This window comes from Lissotriton vulgaris, chromosome 3_1 (genome assembly GCF_964263255.1).
Source record: "Lissotriton vulgaris chromosome 3_1, aLisVul1.2, whole genome shotgun sequence".
NCBI classification, from domain to species: domain Eukaryota; kingdom Metazoa; phylum Chordata; class Amphibia; order Caudata; family Salamandridae; genus Lissotriton; species Lissotriton vulgaris.
In genome coordinates, this window is record NC_141689.1 from 1,154,616,668 (window position 1) to 1,154,640,031 (window position 23,364).

The window sequence follows — 23,364 nt, forward strand, 5'->3', positions numbered from 1 at the left end:
AGAATAGACACAGACATAGGAACAAGTGCAGATTCTCTATGCTCTCAAATGAAAGTACAGAGAATCACCATACAACACAATACAAGTTACTAACCGACTAGACTTCCCTTCATTTTATCAGGAAAGCCTTGAAATTCTAATGAGTCTTTACTAGGAAACAAAGGACACGATTGAAGCAGTCAGTTCAACACGCAACGCACATGTTCTTTAAAAATCCAGATTTATTTATTGACATCATGCTAAATTAATGTCAGATAAAAACAAGTGATAGGCATATTAATGTTGATGTTTTTACACCCCTTAGTAGAGTGCTACTTCAGTGGTGAAAATGATGCAGGAACTAGTAACATGTTCTTCTGGGATAAAAGAAATCTTGCACTCTCTCGTACTAAAATAAGAAAGAAAAAATACTCAATTAGTCATCTTTAATTACAATATTACATAAGTAGAAGTATCTTCATTGGTTGCCTAAAAAATGATTATTTTTGTGATTAATATATTATTAAAAGATTATAGACTCCCTAACATTCCAAAGGTTCTTCTCCAAATCTTCGCTGCATATGGGAGGCAGGAAAAACATGTGTAAGTGAGAAGAATCCTCACTCCCCCATCCAGAAGGGATTTATGTACCAGTACCTTTTGTTATTGCAAATCCAAGTCTTTCTCGTCACAGCCCTTTCTACATGAAGACAATGTCTCACCCTGATGACAGTGATGCTTGGTTGTGGCTCAAAGACATTTCTTCTTCTTGCCAATTTTGAAAAATAGCTCCTCCCTGTCATTTGGGCCCAAATTTACAAGCATTTTTCATGGGTTTGCTTACTTTTTTTTACAAAGACTTGATGGAAAGTGTTGTGGTGGAATTTACCAGACAACATAAGTCGCAATTTGCTTTGGATTGTAACCCAAGTAACGCAAAACTACCTTGCATTACTTTTCATCAAGGGGGAGTTCCATGTGTAGTGCGTGGGCATTCTCATGCAGCCCCCAAGGGTTTCGACGCAAATCCCTATACATAAAGAATTTTACACAGGGACTTGCACCAAAATCCAGCACCGATTTGATGCAGGCGTAACATGGTGAAATGTTTTAATTTCTCCTCGTTTTTCTCACTTCGCATGTCTTCTACATTGTATACAGGGCCGGCTCTAGGGCAGTGCGGACCGATGCCACCACACCAGATGCTGACTTCAGGAGGCACCATGTTTGCAAGTATTTTATGGTTTTAAAAGCACCTGCTGCCACATTTCCTGCCTCCAGCAACTTTCAGACAACTCTGGTGATTTATGTTCTTCCTGGACAGAGATTGGAGATTTGTCTAGTGGAAGTTAACTGTCCTCAAAAAGCTGTGTGCAAACTTCAAGGTATAGTTAGAGCATTAGGATTTTTTAACCCAGTCTTCATCTTATTGTTGCCAAAAGGATTCATTTGGGTAGAAAACAATTCTTATTAAAGAGAACGCCCAACCATAGTGTTATTTTAAATTCTACGTTTGTGCTTTTTCAGTCCAAGCACTTTTTAACTATACTTCCTACCGGTATGGATGACATGTGACTCTTACCCTGTGTAGTTCTGTGTCTAATGTAACATTTCCTATACACTGATTTACACACATATTATTGACTGTCTCTGTTTAATGTGTGTGATATGTAAAGTGCTCTGACACACTACACTGGCAGGAGTGGTGCTATAAAACAAACTAAATGCATCTGAAAGAGAGTGGTTATGGAGACTTGAGGGGCACAGTTACAGGGCGGTAGAGAGGGAATCTGTGGCGGCGGTGGTCATTGGGGGCACTAACAAACATTGTCACACAGGGTGCGATCAGTTCTAAAGCCGGTCCTAATGGTACAGCTTACATAAAAGTGGTAAACACCTTAAAGCATAGCTTTTGTACTGGAAGGGATGATTTCCAGCACAAAATGTATGCTTCCCACAATGCAGACACCCTTGCACTATGGTACAAGGGTGTCCTGTTAAGGCTTACCTTGCTACGCGCTGCGCTGTGGTATTTAGGCGCTTTGCAATTTTAAAAATCTCCCGTTTTTGTCTGCCTATTTAATTTATTTTTAAAGCACTTTTCCCCTGTTTTTAAATCATTCCACTCACTTGCACCGTAATTGGGCCATCCACCGCGGCTTCAGCGGGTCTATTCCAGCGAGTTTCGCGCTTTCTGCTATCATAGGCGCCATCTTGGGGGTAGGTAGGATCGCCAGTCCAGGGAGCGCTCTAGCAGTCAGGCTAACTGGCTAGAGGCATCGTGAAGCAAAACGTACGAAAGGGACAGTTGAAGGTGGGTCTGCCTGTTAAGGCTTACCTTGCTACGTGCTGCGTTGTGGTATTTAGGCGCTTTGCAATTTTAAAAATCTCCCGTTTTTGTCTGCCTATTTAATTTACTTTTAAAGCACTTTTCCCCCTGCTTTTAAATCATTCCACTCACTTGCACCGTAATTGGGCCATCCACCGCGGCTTCAGTGGGTCTATTCCAGCGAGTTTCGCGCTTTCTGCTATCATAGGCGCCATCTTGGGGGTAGGTAGGATCGCCAGTCCAGGGAGCGCTCTAGCAGTCAGGCTGACTCACTAGAGCCCTATATAGACGAGACATGCAAGCGCGCAGCGTGTGTGCCGCAGTAACGCCGGAGTCACGCCAGAGTCCAGCCCGTCTGCGCCCGTCCGCGCTAAGGACGGGCTGGATGGCTGGGAGACTTGACATGTTGACGGTGAGTTTACTGAGATCAGCTATTCCTGGCAGGACCTGCTGACTCTCAAGCCTCCCACACTGTCTTGCCATCATAGGTACGCCCCAGAGTCGCTTTTTACCCACCCAGCCCGTCACTGCTTCCGGCCTACTCTTACGGTGCAGGCCCACATTGCGGTCGTCACACTGATAGGTTCAAGTCCGAAATCAGGAATCACGATGAGGAGCGATAAGGGGTTTCTCATAAACGCGAGGTCTTTGATTAAGAATAATCTCGCATTTAAGGATTTCGTCTTGTCCAGACAACCCGTCTGGGTCTTCATCACAGAAACGTGGGCCAAGGACTCTTCGGGACCTGATTTGGTTGAGGCAGTACCGGATGGTTATTCGCTGGTGAGGGAGGACAGAGTGGGACGTATTGGGGGGGGGGGGCTGTGCATCCTTTATAGAGACTGCTTTTCCTGCCATACTATACCACTTTCCACACCGCAAAATTCCTTTCAAGCCCTCCAGTTTTCTATCAACAGATCATATGCAGTTCCGTTTACGGGCCTCCTCATTTATAGACCACCGGGGACCAGAACTGATTTTGGTCATCACATGCTCACTATTTTAGAGTCACACTTTGGCTGTGAGCATTTTACTGTTCTGGGGGACATGGATTTCCATTTGGAAAATCTGGAGTCAAAGGAAACTCTATCCCTATTGGATATTTTCTCCGGATGTGGGATGAAACAGTTAGTCAATGATCCCACACATCAAGCAGGCCATTTGCTGGATGGGGTCTTTTCCAACGATCCCCGGCTAACCATCGGGACTCCCATCCCTCTCTCTTGGTCGGACCATTTTGCGATCCCTTTAGAATTAACGATCCCGACTGTCAAGAGCAAGGTGAATGAGCCAAGTAAAATGGAATTGAGGCGTATCCTCAAAAGCATTACTAATGATATGCTCGCCCCTAGATTGCCCAGTCGGATGATCACCTCAGAGGAGGACGTAGGAAATGCAGTAGACAGGTTGGATACTGCTATCATAACCGCTATTGATGACCTGGCCCCTGCCTCACTCTGTTATTCCGCGAGGAAAAGCCCATCGGCACCGTGGTTCTCGGAATCATTAAGACTCCTTGGGCAGGGAGTTCGAAGACAGGAACGCCTTTGGAGGACTAGCTGGGATCTGCGAGAGAGGGATAGTCACAAAACCCTCCTAAAGGAGTTCAAAATGGAGGTGATAAGGACTAAACAAGAGTATTTCACCTCTCTGACTTCCTCACTCTCCTCGCCGAAAGAGCTGTTTAAGATCGTAGGCACGCTCACATCATTGAAGGTGCCGGACTCTGTTGTTAGCTCACAGCGGCTCTGTAACGATGTTGCACAATTCTTTCAATCTAAAATTGCGGACATTTATTCGGCTTTAGAATCTCAGAGGTCGGCACTATCTTCCTCTCCGAGCTTTCCTGTCCCCCCACTAACATCCTCTGAGGAGGTACCGTCAGGGTTTTTTTCCAGCTTTCCACCCCTCTCCCTACAGGAACTTGAAGTTCTCCTTTTTAAGACCAGGTCGGGTTCTCCTTTAGACCCTTGCCCCCTGAAACTTCTTAAACAATGTAAGGAGGCTCTCCTGCCCCTGTTATTAGAGATCATGAACAGGGCAATGAGAGAGGGGACCTTCCCGCTACAATGGAAAAGAGCGGTGGTCAAACCACTGTTAAAAAAGCCTACATTGGACCCGGGCGTTCTCAAAAACTTTTTTGATTTTCTTGGTTAGGCGCCTTGATGCCTACGGGCTTAGTGAAGCGATATAAATTTTATTTCAATTCAATTCAATTCACATGGAAGTGAAAAGTGAGCTAGGGCAGGGAGAGAAAAGAACAGCACCACATCTTAGTAGAGATGGCGCTATTATGCTTTTTCCCTTTCATACAATGAAGCACAGTGCAACAACTTTTCTTGCTGCCCTGCGTTGCATGACCACTATGTAAATCTGGGCCTTGTGATTTAAGAATAGGTGGGGCTAAAGGAACACATCACTTGACCTCGCCTGCAGCTGGAGATAATGGCAACCAGGAACATCACATTGTCTCACAAGAATTTTAAGTTCCTTTTTTCCAGTGGCACATAGATTGCCACTCAAGGGCCAGCTGCACCAAAGGTAACTCTTTTGAGATTAGTGAATGAACTATCTGGGCTAGTATCACAGAAAGTGCTAAGATGGTGTACAAGGTATTTGCACCCATTTTTTACACTTTATTATTGCAGAAGCTGCCACAGACTCTTTTGCAGCCACTTCTGTATTATGGATCTTGCCGGCATACGTTTTATGCCAGCGCAATCACTAGTGGGTATTTAAGAGGAGACGTATGGCATGAGTCCTTAATACAGTCTGTATATTGCTGACTGTCATCAGAAGCTCGGGAAAAACAAATGAACATTTCCAGTAGTTAAGAATGCACCGATAGTCAAAGCAAACACAAGGAGATGATGGACAGAGCAGTGAAACTTTTCAGACACTCATCCCCCAGTCACAGATCTGGGTTAAATCCATCCTCGTTCTTTAGCTCACTTCACCACTGCAGTTCAGACGCAACCATATGCAAATCAGTCTTGAACCTGTTCCTCATTGGAACAGTCCAGCCCGAAGTACCAAGCCAGGTCTTCCCTGGACCTGAAACAAGCATCCTGGGACCAGTTTCGGGGTAACACCACTCAACAGCCAGGCCAGGTTGCACCCAGTGGCATAGTGAGCAAGGGACCCACGTCTGGGCATACCCTGCCAAATTTGGGCACACAAATTAAACACAAGGAGATGATAGACAGTGTGCTGAAAGTTTTCAGATACTCGACCCCAGTCACAATCGATTAAAACCAGATCTGTGAATGAAGGAGAGTGCTTGAAAAGTATCAGCATTCCATCCATCTTGTTGTGTTTGCTATGTTCGCTTTAACACCTTGAATGCTCATGACGAGCTGAGCTCGTCATGAGCCACGGCGCTCCGGTGCTCATGACGAGCTCAGCTCGCCATGGCCCATGGAACGCTCAGGTGCGGGGAGAATTCCCCCGCTGTGCTGAGCGTTCCACTGGAGGCAATACACCTGTGACGAGCTGAGCTCTTCATGAGCACAGGAGTGCCGTAGCTCATGACGAGCTGAGCTCGTCATGAGCATGGGAGCGCTGTGCGCGTCCACCCCCCCCCCCCCCCCCCTTAGCACAGCAGGCGCTTAACCCCCGCAGCGAAGGGGTTAAGTGGCCAGGAGTATGACCAGATGTGGGGCCCTTGTTTACTGTGCCACTGGATTCAAGCTAGCCTGGCTGATATGGGGTAATACCCCAAAATCTGCTCCAGGGTGCTTGTTTTCTGTCCAGGAGGACCTGGCTTGGTAGTTCGGGGTGGACTGTTCCCACCGGGAACAGGGTCAAGACTGATTTAGACATGGTTGTGTCCAAGCAGGTATGGCATAGTAAGCAAAAGAACAATGGGTTAAACCCAGCTCTGTGACTGGGGGCGAGTTGATGAAATGTTTCAGCACTCCATCCATCATCTTGTTGTGTGTGCCCTAACTGGCCAGGGATATGTCCAGGCGTGAGTCCCTTGTTTACTGTGCCACTCAATTCAAGCCAGCCTGGCTGATGAGGGGGTAATACCCAGAAACTGGTCCCAGGATGCTTGTTTTCAGTCCAGGGAGGAACTGGCCTGGCAGTTCGTAATGTGGACTGTTTCCATGAGGAACAGGGTCAAGACTGAATTGCATATGGCTAAGTCCAAACTAGAGTGCCATACTGAACAAAAGAACTATAGATTATACCCAGATCTGTGGCTGGGGGTAAGTGGTTGAAAAGTTTCTGCACTACGGGTGTGTTTGCTAGGAACCATTAGTCAGCCAGGAAGTTGGAGACCTTAATGAAAACAACTAATAGATATTAAAAATGTGGGAAACAAGGTGACCAGTGTGGGAGGAAATAACGCATCAACAGCATGAGTAGCAGGTTGGTCTAAGAGACAAACTGCTTGCTTGCCACTTTTTTTTGGGGGGCTTGAAGTTATCCCCTGCCCTCGCTTCTTACATCAACTGCACCACAGAAATGTTATTCTGGAACTTCGGTGCACAGACATAATATCGAGTCCAAAATATCGATTGGACATAATATCGAGTTGTAAATATAGACTGGACAAACTATCGACAGGACAGAATATAGATAACCAAAATATCGTTTTTAAGGTAAGTGATGTAATATCGACTGTTAAAAATATAGAAATTTAAAATATCGAAGTATATAATATAGATAGTTAAAAATATCAATTTTTTAATAATATCTAATTTTTTATAGTGTATTTTTATTTTATAATATGTGTGAAAAGTGGGTATTTATGTTATGATTAATTTTAATTAATGAATTTTGTTTTTATAATTATTGCGTAATTTAATTTTGTAGCGGGTTGTGGGTTTATAGAGGAATAGGGTAGGAAGTAATTTAATTATAATTAATTAAATATGTAAATGAATTTATTGATAGTAATTTTTAATTAATTGTTAATTAATTTATTTTTGTTAATTAATTAAATTTTAATTGGAAAATAATTTTAATTAATTGATTAATTGGTAATTATGTACATTTTACTACTTTATTTTCTGTAGCGGGTTGTGGGTTTAGAGGGGACTTGGGTGGCAAGTAATTAAATTATAATTAATTAAATATGTAAAATTATTTATTGGTATTTATTTAGAAATAATGATTAATTAAGTATCTATGGGTAATTATAAAAATGTTACTTGCCAATTAATTTAATTTAATTGATTAATTGTTAATTATGTTAATTGTAATAATTTATTTTCTGTAGCGGGTTTATAGGGGAGTAGGGTGGGAAGTCATTTATTAATAATTAATTAAATAATTACATGTATTTAAAATTATTTAATTTGAAATAATTGTTAAATGATTTTTAATTATTAAATAATTAATTGTTATTTTTAAAATAATTTGTATTAATAGGTGATCGATTGAAATAATTATTGTTAATTAGTAATTTTAATATAATATTATATTATATGAACATTTTAATTATTTTTAATTAGTAATAATAGATATTCATTTTTTAATTTTTAAATAATATATGGAGTATTTACTTTCCCTAATGTTGTATTCTCTAGAGTGAGAATACTAACTATAAACCTGACGCTATCCAAAGCTTTCCCTACTGTTGCACTCTTTGGAGTGGGAATAGTAATTTTAACCCCTACGCTATCCAACATTTACCCTACTGTTGCACCCACTGGAGTGGGAAAAGTAATTTTAACCCCTACGCTATCCAACGCTTTCCCTACTGTTGCACCCACTGTAGTGGGAATAGTAATTTTAACCCCTACGCTATCCAATGCTTTCCCTATTGTTGCACCCACTGGAGTGGTATTAGTAATTTTTACCCCTACGCTATCCAACGCTTTCCCTACTGTTGCACTCTTTGGAGTGGGAATAGTAATTTTAACCCCTACGCTATCCAACGCTTTCCCTACTGTTGCACCCACTGGAGTGGGAATAGTAATTTTAACCCCTACGCTATTGCGTCTAGTTGACTAGAGCTATTAAAGGTCCAACCACTGGACTTTCTCCAAGGGTAAACTTTACATATTTGCTGTAGAACTACATTCATTAAAAAGTTCACTGTCACATTACAACAGTTTTGACTGATGCATGATTTCTCTAAACTCTGCAAGTCTTTCTGTGTTTACCAAATCCTCCCTTTGCATAATGACAAAACATACATGAGGCGGAAAATGGCAACTTAAGCAAGAAAGGCTTTTTTTAGTCTGAATCATTTTCCATAACTGCATACAGACATAATCAGATCTGCATAATTATCGTTTTTGGGTGCAGTTTACACCAGCCCTGAAAGTCCTTCAGAAAGGCTTGCACAGTATAAGATGCATTATCTATGGCGGGAAATCAATATTCTTGGCAGAAAAGGCGTAACCACCATTTAAACCTTCTTATCTATATCTGATGTTTCTTTGGAAGTGACAGAACCTTGTAAGAACGAATCCACTTTTATAATGGAAAGAAACTCTATCTAAACTCTCAAGAGGACAATATTCTGACGAAAGTGCGGAAACATCGCTATATTAACTCATTCCATTCCTTTTCCAGCATGGTTCATATTGCTTCATTTAGTGCAAGATTATTTTCCTGTGAATAGGTATTGATAATAAACAATACCACCAATTTGAGCTGTTTCGGCTAATCTGGATTTCTTGTCACCCTAGGAAGTGGGGCTGAATGTGCTCTGTCAGCCCATCTTTTGTCCCAGCACACTAGTTGCATGTTCTGTGCTGCGCGAGGCATCCCCAAATGGAAAGGGAAGACCACTCGGTCCCCCCGAACGTATGGATGGGTGCCCCGATCCCCCCGGGAAACCATTTTGGGCAGGGGGCGTGGTTCGGCTGGTATGCCCAAAGCGGCGTAGCCGGAGCACGCCCTTCCCGCCCAGAAGGGGTTGTCCTAGACACCCACCCGGAAGACCGCGCCCCGTGGGCGTATCTGAAGAGGGTCCCGGTCCTCCTGCATATGGATAAAAGAGCGGGAATCCGATGAAGCATCCTCTTGTTCCAGTGCTTTGAAGGCTGCACCACTCGTTGCTCGTGAGCCCTCGACGGAACAAGCGGCAATTTTGAGAACTTGTAATCTTGTTTTTTCTCTTTCAGTTATCGGGAGTTCGAAGGATCTGGGACCTCGTCGATCGATTTGAGCGGAGTAAAACGAAGCTATGGCCGGCAAAAAAGCGGGAAAGAGCTCCGAGCTGGAGAAGGTACTGCGCACCTTGTCGAACCGAATGGCAATCATGGACCGAAAACTCGGTAAAGTTGATTCGATCGGTCGAGGTTTGGCCGAAGTTAAAAAGCAGTTAGCGGCCCGGAACAACCTCTCAGGCCGCCCTAAGAAGATAATAGGCCCGGCCTTGCCGGGAGTCGTCCCCGAGGGTAGGGGGAAGCGTATTAGGAGGAGGGCGGTTTCCGGGGAGGACCCGGTGCCTGAGGTGCCCCCATCCGCCCCCATCACACCGGCGGACAGCCCGGTACCAAGTCCAGATATAGGTCTGCCAATCCCGGTTGTAATTACCCCTGTTAATGATGATCAGATGCCCCCGGAACTGGCTCTTCAGTTAGCGGCAGTGTTGCCCTGGCTTAAAAAGAAAGCAGGGGGGGCAGTGGCCGCGGGGGATCCGGCCGAGGAGGCAAGATTAATAATCGAGCAGTTACGACAGTCGAGGGAAGCCGGGACGGCGAATGTTCCTTCTATTTCCCCACAGGTGGCGCCAGGAGCATCCACGGTTGGGCGGGAAAAGACAACAGACACGGCGGTTGAACCTGGTAAGAACCCATTGCCAATGGTGGGGGAAAGTTCAGTGCCTTCGCGGCGTGAGAGGGTGGCCCAGCACATCCCAGCGGCCACCAAGGAAATGATATGGGGGGACAAGTATGTGAATATGTTTTCTTTATTGACCGACCATCGTGAGATGGAATACGCGAAGACCCAGAAAGATCTATGGCATCCCAGCGTATGGCGTGCCAAGATGGCGGAATTTAGGGTCGACGAGACCGTAACGAACTGGGTGAAGGCCTTCTCGATATTTACGGCAGTAATGGGGGAGCGTAAGCCTGAAGTGTTGCCCGAGCTATCCTGTTACCAGAATAGGATTATGGATTTTCATAACATGTACGGGGGGAATGAGTGGAAAGGATATGACATGCAATTCCGAAAGTCTAAAGAGTTTGATGCAACTTTGACATGGGACTGCCTCGACACCATATTGTGGCACAGGCAGCTCTTGCCTGGATCGGCAGGTACGTCCTCGCCGGGCGGGAGCAGGCCTGGGACAGTTCAGCAAAGGCCAGCACAGCCCTTTCGAGCAAGCGCCGGTGGGGAATCACTGCCCAAGACCGGCGGAAATGGGGGCAAGCGCGGGGTCTGTTGGGGCTTCAACAGAGGAAACTGTAACAGACCCCAGGGAACGTGTAGGTTCCGGCATGCGTGTGCGGGCTGTGGGAACTCCTCACACCCGGAGAGTAGCTGTAGATCCAAGAATGGTGGTGCGGGAGGAAAGGGTGGGTCCAAGCAAGAGTGAGGTGATGCTAGGTAAACAATCCCCTTCACCCGTTGACATCATGGCTTTGACTCCCTGGTTGAACAAATACCCTGATCATATATCCGCCGGGATGTTGAGGAATGGTTTCTTATAAGGCTTCAACATCCCGGCGGGAAATTTTCAAGGGACCCCCTTTTGTAAAAATCAGCTATCCGTCCAACACAACTCTGCAGTGGCAGCCAAAAAAATTACCAAAGAAGTCAGACTGGGGCGGGTAGCAGGGCCCTTCCCATGCCCGCCGGTGGCGGATTTCGTGTGTTCACCTCTGGGAGTAGTCCCGAAGAAAGACCCAGGGGAGTATAGACTCATTCACAACCTGTCGGCCCCGAAGGGCGCTTCGGTGAATGAAGCCATTGATCCGGATATCTGTTTGGTCCGATACGCATCGTTTGGCGATGCTGTGACCCTGCTGAATCGCCTGGGCCCTGGGGCTCTGATGGCGAAATCGGACATCGAATCAGCATTCAGTTTGCTCCCGGTACACCCACGGGACCAGCGCTTGCTAGGATTTACGTTCCAAGGGAAATATTACATGGATAAATGCATGCCCATGGGTTGCTCAATTTCTTGTGCTTATTTTGAGATGTTCAGCTGTTTTTTAGAATGGGCATTCACTGAGGCCACAGGACATGGAGGAGTGATGCACTATTTAGATGACTTCCTGTTCTTGGGGCCGGCAGGCAATGCGAACTGTGCACAGGCACTGCAGGATTTCTGCATTCTCATGCAGGAGTTTGGCGTCCCATTGGCACCAGGTAAGACGGTGGGGCCATCTACTTCACTCGAGTTTCTGGGAATTGAGCTCGACTCAGTGGAGGGATGCTTCCGTTTGCCAATGGAGAAGGTGGTCAGATTCAGGGCATCCTTAACGCAATGCCTGGGCAAAGAGAAAGTGACCCTGCACCAGTTACAACAAACAGTGGGTCAGCTTAACTTTGCCTTGAGAGTAATACCGATGGCTCGCCCGTTCTCCCGCTCCATTGCACAAGCTATGGTCGGCCTCAAGGAGGGACACCACCGCACGAGACTGTCAGCAGAAGTTGGCCAGGATATGCTCTTTCGGTTGGCATTTCTGACGGACTTCAGCGGTCGAGTAGTGTGGAACAAACCCCCAGCTTCATCGGATGAACTGGGTTTGTGGACCAATTCAGCCGGGAGCGTGGGATTTGGCGCCATCTTTGGTAACCGATGGTCGGCACAAGTATTGCCGACGTGGTGGCACTCCAGTGGCCTAACAGGTAACATTGGGTTCTTGGAGCTCTTCCCCATTTGGGTGGCTCTGTTGGCATGGCCAGACGATTTCAGGGATCGATCAGTAGTGTTTTGGTCGGACAATATGACTGTGGTAGAGTGTATTAATCGGCAAGCGGCCCGCTGCAAGTGGATTTTGAGACTGTTGAAAGAGATTGTGTTACATTGCTTGAGATTGAATGTACAGTTCAGGGCAAAACATGTGCCGGGTGTACTCAATAATGCAGCTGATGCACTCTCTTGTTCACACATGCAGGCTTTCAGGGGCTATCTACCCACAGCGGACCTAGTGGCGGCACCGTTCCCCGAAGCACTGTGGCTGATCGGTGCCCTGGATTACAAGACCTCGTGGCAGCCAGCTTAGCGCCCAGGACGAGGAAGGCTTATGAGGGAGCGTTTCGTTCTTACTGCGCCTTTTTGGGCCCGGCAGGGAGACATAGCTGGGGGCAGGAGGAATCCTTCCTTCGGTTCCTAGTGGCACTGCACAGAGAAGGTCGATCAGCCGCGGCTGCCAACAGACATAGGGCGGCCGTATCATTCATGGCACAGCTCCACGGTATAAGGGATCCAACGGGTTCCTTTTTAGTCAGAAAGGTGCTCCGCGGCTGGCAACGCATGGAGGGTCGCAAACAAGATACGAGGCACCCGATCGGTTTAGAGAGATTGTCTCGGCTTTTAGCAAAGCTGGATGAGACATGCTCCTCCCCTTCTGAAGCAGTTCTGTTCCGGGCAGCTTTCGCCTTGGCATTTCATGGGGCCATGCGGGTAAGCGAACTCGTGGCGAGGAACAAGAAAGATATGGAGGGAGGCCTTTGCAGGGATCACGTGCAAATACGGGGTGATTCGATGCTAATCTCGATAGCTAGGTCCAAGACAGACCAGGATGCTGTGGGAGATAGTGTGGTTGTGCAGCGCTCTCGAGGGTGCCCCACTTGTCCGATAAAGTGTTTAGAGGAATACTTGGCACAGAGGCCGGCGACATGAGGAGGGAGCCTGCTTAGGCACAAAGATGGCACCGCTCTGACGAGATTTCAGTTTCAGAGGGTGCTAGCACTGACAATCGCCGAGGCGGGCATGGACCCGTGCGATTTTGGGACCCACTCCTTCAGAATAGGGGCCGCTACTGAGGCTATGGCTCGGGGTCTGGGTGCAGAAGAGGTAAAACAGCTAGGCCGTTGGTCCTCGAACTGTTTCAAGAGGTATGTGCGGCTGCACACGTTGTAAAAGACTGAGGAAATGCACTCACGCTTGTTGTCTTTTGCTTGAATTACAGTTTCGCGAGCCTGTGACGCGGGGCGGAATCTGGGATCAACCCATCACCGAAGGACCAGCGGTCGAGGATCACCGACTGGAGAGCAAGTGGTATGGGTTGTGGGTCACTCATACGTGAGGCGCGCCGGGGACGTATTCATGGCAGGTGACGTGACTCACGCATCTGGGAATACGGGTTTAGAGTGTCCTTCCATGGGAAGGGATGCCTCTGTTTTGACCAATTTCAATCATTTGTGGAGGGTCTTCTAGGGCGGCAAAGGTCACCGCCATCTATAATCATAGTACACTTGGGGGGCAATGACTTGGTAAGACTGGGAAGACGAGTGTTAGTGGAACACATTTTGTCGGCAGTCAGCTGGTTGGCTAAGAGGCTCCCGTGGTGTACAATTGCCTGGTTTCACATGATTCCCAGGAAAGTTTGGCGGGGGGGTTTCTCTGTGTCAGCGTTGAACCACTCGGTTAAGAGGGTCAACAATAAAATTGGGAAACTGTTTCGCTCCGCGCATCTGCATAGCATCCCACATGGGTGTATTCGGGGTGATCACTTTTATTTGAATGATGGGGTTCACCTGTTCAGGGAGGGGAATGATTTACTCATAGGAGACTTCATAGCATGGCTAAGGGGTTTGAGGAGGCATGACCTTTAGGAGGTGTGGGTGGGCCGGATAGTCGGTCAACTATCCGGCCTGTGGCGGTAAGGTCATGATCGGTGAGCAGTAATTTCAAGGTCCCTAGGGGGGGCGCCACCCAGAATAGATGGGAGCGCCCGGGGGGACGCGGCCATTGGCCCCTCCCACGGGGAGGCGGGACCCACTACGGATGGGTCGCCTAGGGGGAGACGGCCATAGGCCCCTCCCAGGGAGGAGACGGCTAGATGCCCCTCCTACGAATTTCCCGGGGGCCGGATATCCGCGACGGCGGCAGAGAGTGTGGGGAAGGGGGGGAGTCCACGCTGTCCTTCTTACAGATACCTCACACGGGGACTCGGATGACCTTTAAGATGGCGTCGAGTGAGAGGGGGCCCCCACGACAAGGGAAGTTACAGTTGGCAAAGAGGGTAAAGTCCTCTGCGCATGCGCCACTCACACCGTGAGGGCGGGAGTTTGGTAGTAGGGATCTGACACCGGTTAAGACCTTGCCGTTGGCCCTTAATGCTAGGATGTACAATTTTAATTTAGACGGTATACATTTTCAGGATGCTAGACTCGGCTAGGAAACCTTTGTATTAGAGAGCTGTTAAGGTTAGCCAAAGAACATGTCTTCATCAAAATGTAACGAAAGTAAAATTGTACATAATTCATGAAACGTTTTAATGTAATGTTTTAAATTTTGTTTCATATTTTAATAAATACGGCCGGGGGGGTAACTCCCCCCCGCCTTCCAAAAGCTCAAACCATTGTCTGTCTCCTCCCCTTGGGGAATTGGTGTTGGGAGGGGGTGGCGGGCATCCCGGCCATATGGAAAGGGAAGACCACTCGGTCCCCCCGAACATATGGATGGGTGCCCCGATCCCCCCGGGAAACCATTTTGGGCGGGGGCGTGGTTCGGCTGGTATGCCCAAAGCGGAAGTAGCCGGAGCACGCCCTTCCCTCCCAGAAGGGGTTGTCCTAGACACCCACCCGGAAGACCGCGCCCCGTGGGCGTACCTGAAGAGGGTCCCCGCCCTGCCGCAGACGGATAAAAGAGCGGGAATCCGAAGAAGCGTCCTCTTGTTCCAGTGCTCTGAAGGCTGCACCACTCGTTGCTCGTGAGCCCTCGACGGAACAAGCGGCAATTTTGACCCACCCACCAGCTCCTATTGCAATGTTTTTGAATAAAGTGATTTGTTGATGATATCAGATTGTATTAAAGAGATGTAGTCAAGTTGTTTCAGAATTGAAATATGTATAGGCCTTTCTTCCTTTGTAGAAAAGTAAAGGAATGTATCAAGTAAGGTAATTGTCTTGTGCTTTAGGACCTTTTTCCCTTTGTAGAAATGAGAAGTTGATGAATCATCAAGCTGTTTCACGTTAGGTGAATTTTCTTCCCTTAGTAGGTAAAACAACTGTCGTATTTATTTTTTGGTCGGGCGGTAAGGTCATGATCGGTGAGCAGTAATTTCAAGGTCCCTAGGGGGGGTGCCACCCAGAATGGATGGGAGCGCCCGGGGGGAGGCAGCCATTGGCCCCTCCCAGGGAGGAGACGGCTAGATGCCCCTCCTACGAATTTCCCGGGGGCCGGTTATCCGCGACGGCGGCAGAGAGTGTGGGGAAGGGGGGAGTCCACGCTGTCCTTCTTACAGATACCTCACACGGGGACTCGGACGACCTTTAAGATGGCGTCGAGTGAGAGGGGGCCCCCACGACAAGGGAAGTTACAGTTGGCAACGAGGGTAAAGTCCTCTGCGCATGCGCCACTCACACCGTGAGGGCGGGAGTTTGGTAGTAGGGATCTGACACCGGTTAAGACCTTGCCGTTGGCCCTTAATGCTAGGATGTACAATTTTAATTTAGAAGGTATACATTTTCAAGATGCTAGACTCGGCTAGGAAACCTTTGTATTAGAGAGCTGTTAAGGTTAGCCAAAGAACATGTCTTCATCAAAATGTAACGAAAGTAAAATTGTACATAATTCATGAAACGTTTTAATTTAATGTTTTAAATTTTGTTTCATATTTTAATAAATACGGCCGGGGAGGTAACTCCCCCCCGCCTTCCAAAAGCTCAAACCAGTGTCTGTCTCCTCCCCATGGGGAATTGGTGTTGGGATGGGGTGGCGGGCATCCCGGCCATATGAACAGATGCATCGTCTCTGCTGCACAGCATCTCCCTGATACAGGGCTTTGCATCGCAGCCCTTCAGAACCATGGGTGCGCAATGCATTTCCACGCAAGTACTTTGTATTGCAGCCCATAGGATCTGCTGAGGCTCAACGTGTCTCCACACAAGGACCTCGCATCCCCTACTGTATGTGTTCCAGCCACTTCTTCTGCTATCAGGAACGACTAGGCCCAAGTCATCCTGGTGGCTCTAGATTGGGCCAGAAGAGTGTGGTATGCAGAACTTCTGAGCGGAAGCATCTCTCCTCTAATCAAGCTGCCAGTACGGGAGCACCTTCTGTCTCAGCAACAGAGAAAGGTCCTCTACACTAATCTATGAAATCTACACCTCCATGAATGGAGACTGAAAAGCTTCAATTGACTCAGTTTCATTTGCCTCCTAAGTGGTGGATGCCATACTACCTGTCAGGTGACCCTTCTCAAGATTCATTTATGCTAGGTGCAGGGACATATTTGTGATCAGGTATCTTTTTATTTGTTTTGATTTCAGCCCTGAAAGGACTTGTGGTTGGTACTATAAAAGATCATTAGTTGGCCGTTTTTGACCTTTCTATGTTTGCCAGTCCAACTGTCCCTGTTCAACTCATCTGTTGTGATGAGCTTCATAATGGCTGGATACACATTTCCTCCCACGCCATTTGTAATGCCACAGTGGGTCCTTAACTTGGCTTGATAGTTCTCATACATATACTCTTCAAGCTGATGCACAGCTACTCGCTGTGTCCCCTTACTTTGAAGACTATCTTCTTTGTTTGGTTCATGTCAACTCATCACAAGTGTACTACAACCCCTTTCATTTTAACAGCCCCACACCATCTTTTTTCTGGACTGATTGGTTTTGGGGGCATGGGTTGACTTCTTACTTAGGGCCTGATTAAGATCTTGGTGGACGGGTTACTCCATCATATCAGTGACCGATATCCTTTCCCCGAAATACAAAATCCCATTATATCATATGTAATTTATATTTTGGCAGACAGGATATTCGTCACAGTTTAGACGGAGTAACTCGTCCTCCGAGATCCGAATCAGGCCCTTAATCTCGTGGCTCCATTTCACGTTAGACAATCTCTCTACCAGTATTCTTTGCTCCCGCTCAATAAAGGAGGAGGGATTCCATCAATCAGACCTCTAAGCTTTTACATAGATTGTCCCAAGGACCATTAACTGCATGATCAACGTTTTGTGGGGTTCTATCAAGCAAAGGTGGGGAAGGCTTGCAGAAGAGGTCTTTGTCAAGATGGGTGGACCTCTACATTAAGATCTGCTACACCCACCCGAAGGTTGAGATACCATGCGTTAGCCTGAGCTAAGGCTGCTACCAAAGCATTGACATGAGGAGTGCTTGTCTCGGATAGCTACCAATCAGTGATGTGGGCACTGGTGCATATGTTCCCAAGCACTACTTTGACAGTGAGGCCTGGTGGGTAAGATCATTTGGCTGCTTGGTTCTGCAAGACTTCTTGGTCTGAGTCCACTCCACAGACCTTTCACCTTATGAAGATATTTCTTGGAATCTATTCTAAGGTAAGGAATCTGCGGTTAGCAGTATTCCTCAGAAAAACAAGCTACTTACCTTCAGAAACGCTCTTTCTGATGGATAATTACTGCATATTCCTCACTGCCCTCCTACCTCCCTATTCTGTGGAGGGGCCTAACATCGAAAAAGGTTCTAATGTAGTACTCAGCCCACTGTAGCCATCAGTTGTTCATGGCTAGGACTGAATGAAAAAGATAAGAAACTGACTTCACTTATCAGGGGTGGCACCCATATGCAGCTATGCTCAGTTACTTCTGAGGCAGTGTGGAGCCAATGCAACAGAAAGACACCACCTAGCAGTGTGCTGGAGTACTGTTATGAAAAATCTTACGATCCAGTGTGGTGCCTGGGGAACATTCTAAGGTGAAGAACCTGCGGTTCGGTAGTGTATCTACCAGAAAGAATGTTGCGGAAGGTAAGCAACTTGTTGACCTTCAAATATTTTTGGTCTTCCTTTGTATTTGTTGATATAATAGTAAACACATTTCCACATTGATTTCTACCTCACTACCATGTTCCTTGTGATTTAAATAAACCTGGTTACTCAGCATCAGTTTTCCACATGATGTTTTGGTTTCTTTATAAAAGTAAATTTTCTAATGAACAAAAACATTCCTTACCTTATGTGACGTGGGGGACCCGGATGCGGGGCCCCCTGGCCTGCCTATTAATGTGTCTCCTCTTTTCATGCAGCACACGGAGACCTGGAATACCCCTGACGTCATCGGTTGCCGGCCCGGCTTGGAGTCATTGTATCCCTGCACCTTTAAGGGGGCGGAGCCGAAGTCGGGGGACACCCCTTCTGCGCGGAGGTAAAACCGATCCCAAAATCCATGCAGGTGTGCGAGACACCTGGAGGAGGAGAAGGAGACTGGTGGCGAGAGTGGAGAGAGAGCGAAGCGGATTGGGACGTGAGCGAAGAGGAAGATCGGAGGAGGACGGAGGCAGAGTACGAAGGGGAAGATCAGAGGTGGACGGAGGAAGACTACGAAGAGGAAGGTCGGAGGAGGACGGAGGTGGTGATCCAACAGGAGGAGAGGAGTTCGGAGGAAGCAACGGGAGAGACGCCGGCGGCCGAGAAGGAGAGCGACCGGGACGGCGGCTACATCTACAAGCCAGGAGGCCAACGGGACGGCGCATCGCCCAGCCACACTTCTCCTGAAGTGTGGCTTGACCAGGTACGGTCAAGATTCAGCGGGTGGGCGGGCATTAGAAGGAGCAAGCCACCCTGAGAACACACGCAATTCCCTCTTCACACAACCCACCCCCTTCCTCACTGGGTCCCTTCACTCGTTCTGGGTTGTGAAGTGCACGTGTGTTGTCCTCACCCCTTTTTCCTGTGCAACACTTAAGTGAAGGTCCGAGTGACTCAGGCATCTTCTCTTTTCTTCTTTGCCGGTATCGAGAGAGCATCGAGACAGCGGAAAGATGGCCTACAACTCCCAGGAGGCAGTGGGAACGGCGGCCCGGAGCAGGAAGAAACACCACGGAGGAGACTGATCCCCCCCTCCCTTTCTACAGAGTGCCTGTACAGAAACGAAGACTTTATAAAATAATAAAACCTTCACTTCCTAGAGCGCCTGTGTCAGCCAACATTTTTGACTCCCCTCCCGAACGCCCACACCTTAGTGTTTATTGTTAAAAAAAAACCTTTTTACCAAAATGTTCTCCTTTACTAATGTTTTAGATAAAAGGTTTCTAAATCCGTAGCGGCTTCCACAACAGTGTTCTTTAACAGTTTAATTTCTGTGGACCCTCACTTAATCCTTACTGAAATCCAATGACTCCCACTGAATCATTATTGGAATCCAGAAACCACTACTGAGAAATTAACAGAAGCTGGTGACTCCCAGACTAAGCATTTTTGATAAACTGAACTTCAAATCAATACATAAAAAGTACAGAAATGAGCATTCATCACAGAAACACACAAATGGCACAATATCTTGTCTAATTCTCAAGCAAATATAATTTTTATTTTAATTTTAATGAGAAGGTTGGAACTTTCATAAAATAATTGAGGACACCCTTTGCACATATACTGTTCTATTTGATGCACTTGCACAGCTCTCATTAACCAAGTATGCCGATACTACCTCAGTGTTTAGCTTCGAGTTTCAAATTCCTTTACATTTATAGAATGTTTTTATATTTTCAATTATACATTTTCCTTCTTTATTTATATGCACATTAATAAAATATTAATATTTAATTTTCTAAGAAGTCACAGACCACCTGAGTATGCTTTGCTGACCCCCAGGGGTCGCTAGACTACAGGTTAAGAACCACTGTTCTGAAGAGTTTAAATTGCTAAAAAAATATGTTTTAACTCAGAGGAACATTACTGTTAGACTTGGCATCTTTTGGCGTGTTTCCCCTGTCTTTTTGATTTCTGACCTCCTGGTTTTGGCTCTGATTTTGCTGGTTTAGTGTCTCTGCGCACTTTCTCAATGCTGTTCAGTGTTAAAATGCAAGTGCTACTGCTGTAAATTGTGTTATGGATTGGTGATCCCATGATTGGCATATTGGATTTACTGGTAGGTCCCTAGTAAAGTGCACTGAAAGATCCAGGGCCTGTGAAGCCAATGCTAATAGTGGGCTCGCAGCATGGGTTGTGCCACCCACAGAAGTAGCCGGTAAAAAGGTAACTCAGACCTGCCCCGCTGAGTCTGTACATAATTTGTAACTGCCATGTCGAACTGGCAAGTGCACCCACTTGATAGGCCCTAAACCTTCCCTTTTCTACATGTTAATCACACCCAAGGTAGGCCCGAGGTACCCCTGTGGGAAGGGAGCTGTGTATGTGAAAGGTAGGTTATGCCCTGATATGTGTGGCATGTCCTGATAGTGAATTACTGCCATTTTTGTTTTTCACTATTTCAAGGCTACCTGTTCTCAGAGGACTGAGTGGGGAGTTTGTTTATAACATCTTATAAACATAAATGGTCCTGGGAACTAGGTAGAGAAATAAAGTTTAGTATGCCTGAACTCAGAATCTAAAGATGCTTCTTTTAGTGAAGGTAATTTTTACATTCTGTGTTTAAAAATACCACTTTTAAAAAGTAGATAATTTCTTGCTCAGCAATCCAGTAGACCTCTGCTCGTTTTGTGGATTGACTGTCTGTATTCTGGATGACAGGGGCTGCAGAGGGGCAGTGTCTTCACATAGTCTAGGTTGGTCAGGAAAGGACTGAATAGACCTGGGCTGCATTTAGAGTAGGGGGAGGAGATTTCCTTTCACCTGAATGGGCCTGGTCTGCCTTTGACAATAACGTCTCCACCTCCTGCTAGGAAGCCACACCAGAGAGGGTCAAACTGGTTCTGGCTGGGCACAGACACCCTCTGCTTGAGAGGTCAAAGGATTTTGGGTTATAAAAAGTGAGGCCCAAACCCCTGAACTTTAGAACTCTTTTGGACCAAGAAGACTGCCAAGAAGAAGAGCTGGAGAAACTGTGAGGTAGAACTACCACTTTTCTGAGTGCTTTGTTGTGTTGGCCTGCAGTGGCTGCTTCTGTCTTGAGCAGTGAAAGGAGTGGACTGAACTTTCTGAAATCTAATTTTGTGAGTTTCTCCAAGGGCTTGAGGTAGAGCTTGCCCCCTGTTCAAGAAGTCTCAGGAACTTTGTGTCCTGAAGGCACCGAAGAGGGCATCGCCACAACGCCGCACCGTACCCTAGGCAACCAACGACACCTACTAACACTGCTCGCACCGTGTCCTGTGGGCACCGCACTGCCTCAATTCACGTTGCCACCTTGGTATCCCCGATGACGATGCTCCAAGCCAAAATCGACACTGCTGCTTGCACAGTGGTTTGAGGGCCCGCTCATAAAGTTATACAACAAACTGCCCTCATCCGGCACCACAGCCTTGGCCTACCGACACCAGTGCCTTCGACCCCAGTTCCTCGGCTGATGACAGCACTTTAGCAACGACGACAACGCTGCATGCACCGTGACCTGCCAGCACTGCGATGAGCACTTAGCACTGCGACCCTGGTCTCACCGATGAAGCCATCTGATGCCGCCACCGAGCTGCTGCTCGCATCGCGACCTGAGGGCATCGCATGCAGCACTGCTGCACTTCGCACCGCTGCACTTTGCACCTGACACCTGCAGACACCGGCGTGCCTGATTTCAACCGCGAGGAGTTCGATCTGCAGCATGTGTGACTTCAAGGGCCCGACGACTCCTTCACCGACCTCTGGAACCAACACCTGCGAATGCCATGCTTTCGGAAGCTCAACAAGAGGTCACCGACGCCCTGCATTTCTAAAGGTACTGTTTTGCAGGACTTCCTGACACCGTAGCTGGCCCGCAACGCCGCAGTCAGCCAAAACTGTTTGGATTTGTTTATTCATGACTCTGTACTAGCCACAGATGAAGCTATTGACTTCAAGGAACTATATGTCAAGGGTATTTTGATAACTGAAGATTTCTAATTACTGTATTGTGGATTTTTTATCAGTTTTGGTCTTGTGTTGAATATATAAAAATATTGTATAGTTTTCTAAACTGGGGTGATGTCCTTTTGTAGTGCTTACACTATATTACTGTTGGTTATGTGCAAATGCTTTACACACTGCGTGCCAAACTGTCAAGGGGGTGAGCAGGGGTTATTTTACGAGTGTAACTCCCTTATCCTGACTAGGAAGAAGGGTCACTTTTTGGATAAAGCTAACTACCTCTGCCAACTAGAAACCCCCATTTCTAACAATGACACATCTGGCTAGGCGACTATGTAGCATATTCTTATAATGTGTAGCTATTGATATAGTTTTCGACAATCTGGATGTGACGCCTCGTCTGCTCTTTGATTATTGACGATGAGCCTATTGAGTGAGGCTCCTGCTTTTAAAAGACATATTTCAGCTCATGTTATTGTTACCACAAAGGACAAACACAAGATTGACAAGCTCGGGCACCAATAAGAAGCAGCCAAATGAGAGTGACAAGGAAAGTCAACCAATGGGAATAAATGGCTGCTCCAAGCCCAACTATGTTCACGGTAAGCCAGAATACCGAAATTCAGAATTCACTTTTTACTTTATCAATGTTTCTCTTTTTTCATAACCGCTGCCATTCTTTCAATTGATGTCATAGAGATTACTCATGAGGATTACTTTGAAATAATGTAGTATGGACCTTTTGGGCCATTCCTAAACACAATCCTATTTTTTAAATAATGTGCTATATAGAAACTTCAGTAGACATGCTTATGGGAATGCTGAAAATGTTGGTCATGGCCAAAGTCAGTCTGCTTCTTACCAGATGCTACCACTTGGGCATCCTTCTGGGCTAGGAGTTTACCAGCTGTTCGGCTATCTGCATCTTTATGCCACCACAATTCATGAACTGTGTAAACAAGAAAGTATTGTTGTTTGAGGAGAAGGAAGACAAAGATTTTATGCAGCTTTAGATGTAAACAAAACACTAAATAACATTAAAAAAGAAACCAATATATATTTATACATATTAGGATATAATCAGCATCCAAGACCAGTGCAACTTACCAGTTTCTTTAACACCCTGTATGCTCATGACGGAGCCGCTCTGTCATGAGTATCGGCTGAGCTGTGCTCATGACGGAGCTGTTCCGCCTGCGCGGCGCTGATTTCGCGCCTGCGCGGCGCATTCTATTAAGCGGGCGGG

The 23,364-nt window shown here is 46.7% G+C and overlaps 1 protein-coding gene across 1 annotated transcript in view; it reads right to left on the bottom strand.

Moving 5' to 3' along the window:
* Positions 1-222: 222 nt before the first annotated feature.
* The window catches only part of LOC147727602 (protein NipSnap homolog 3A-like), a 412,033-nt gene continuing 388,891 nt past the window's right edge, over positions 223-23,364 (bottom strand). The window contains exons 5-6 of the mRNA XM_086961632.1: positions 22,981-23,067; positions 223-388 (exon numbers count right to left, since the gene is read on the bottom strand). Coding sequence (XP_086817758.1) covers positions 312-388; positions 22,981-23,067 — 164 coding nt within the window. The 3' untranslated portion in view covers positions 223-311. The remainder of the gene's footprint in view (positions 389-22,980; positions 23,068-23,364) is intronic.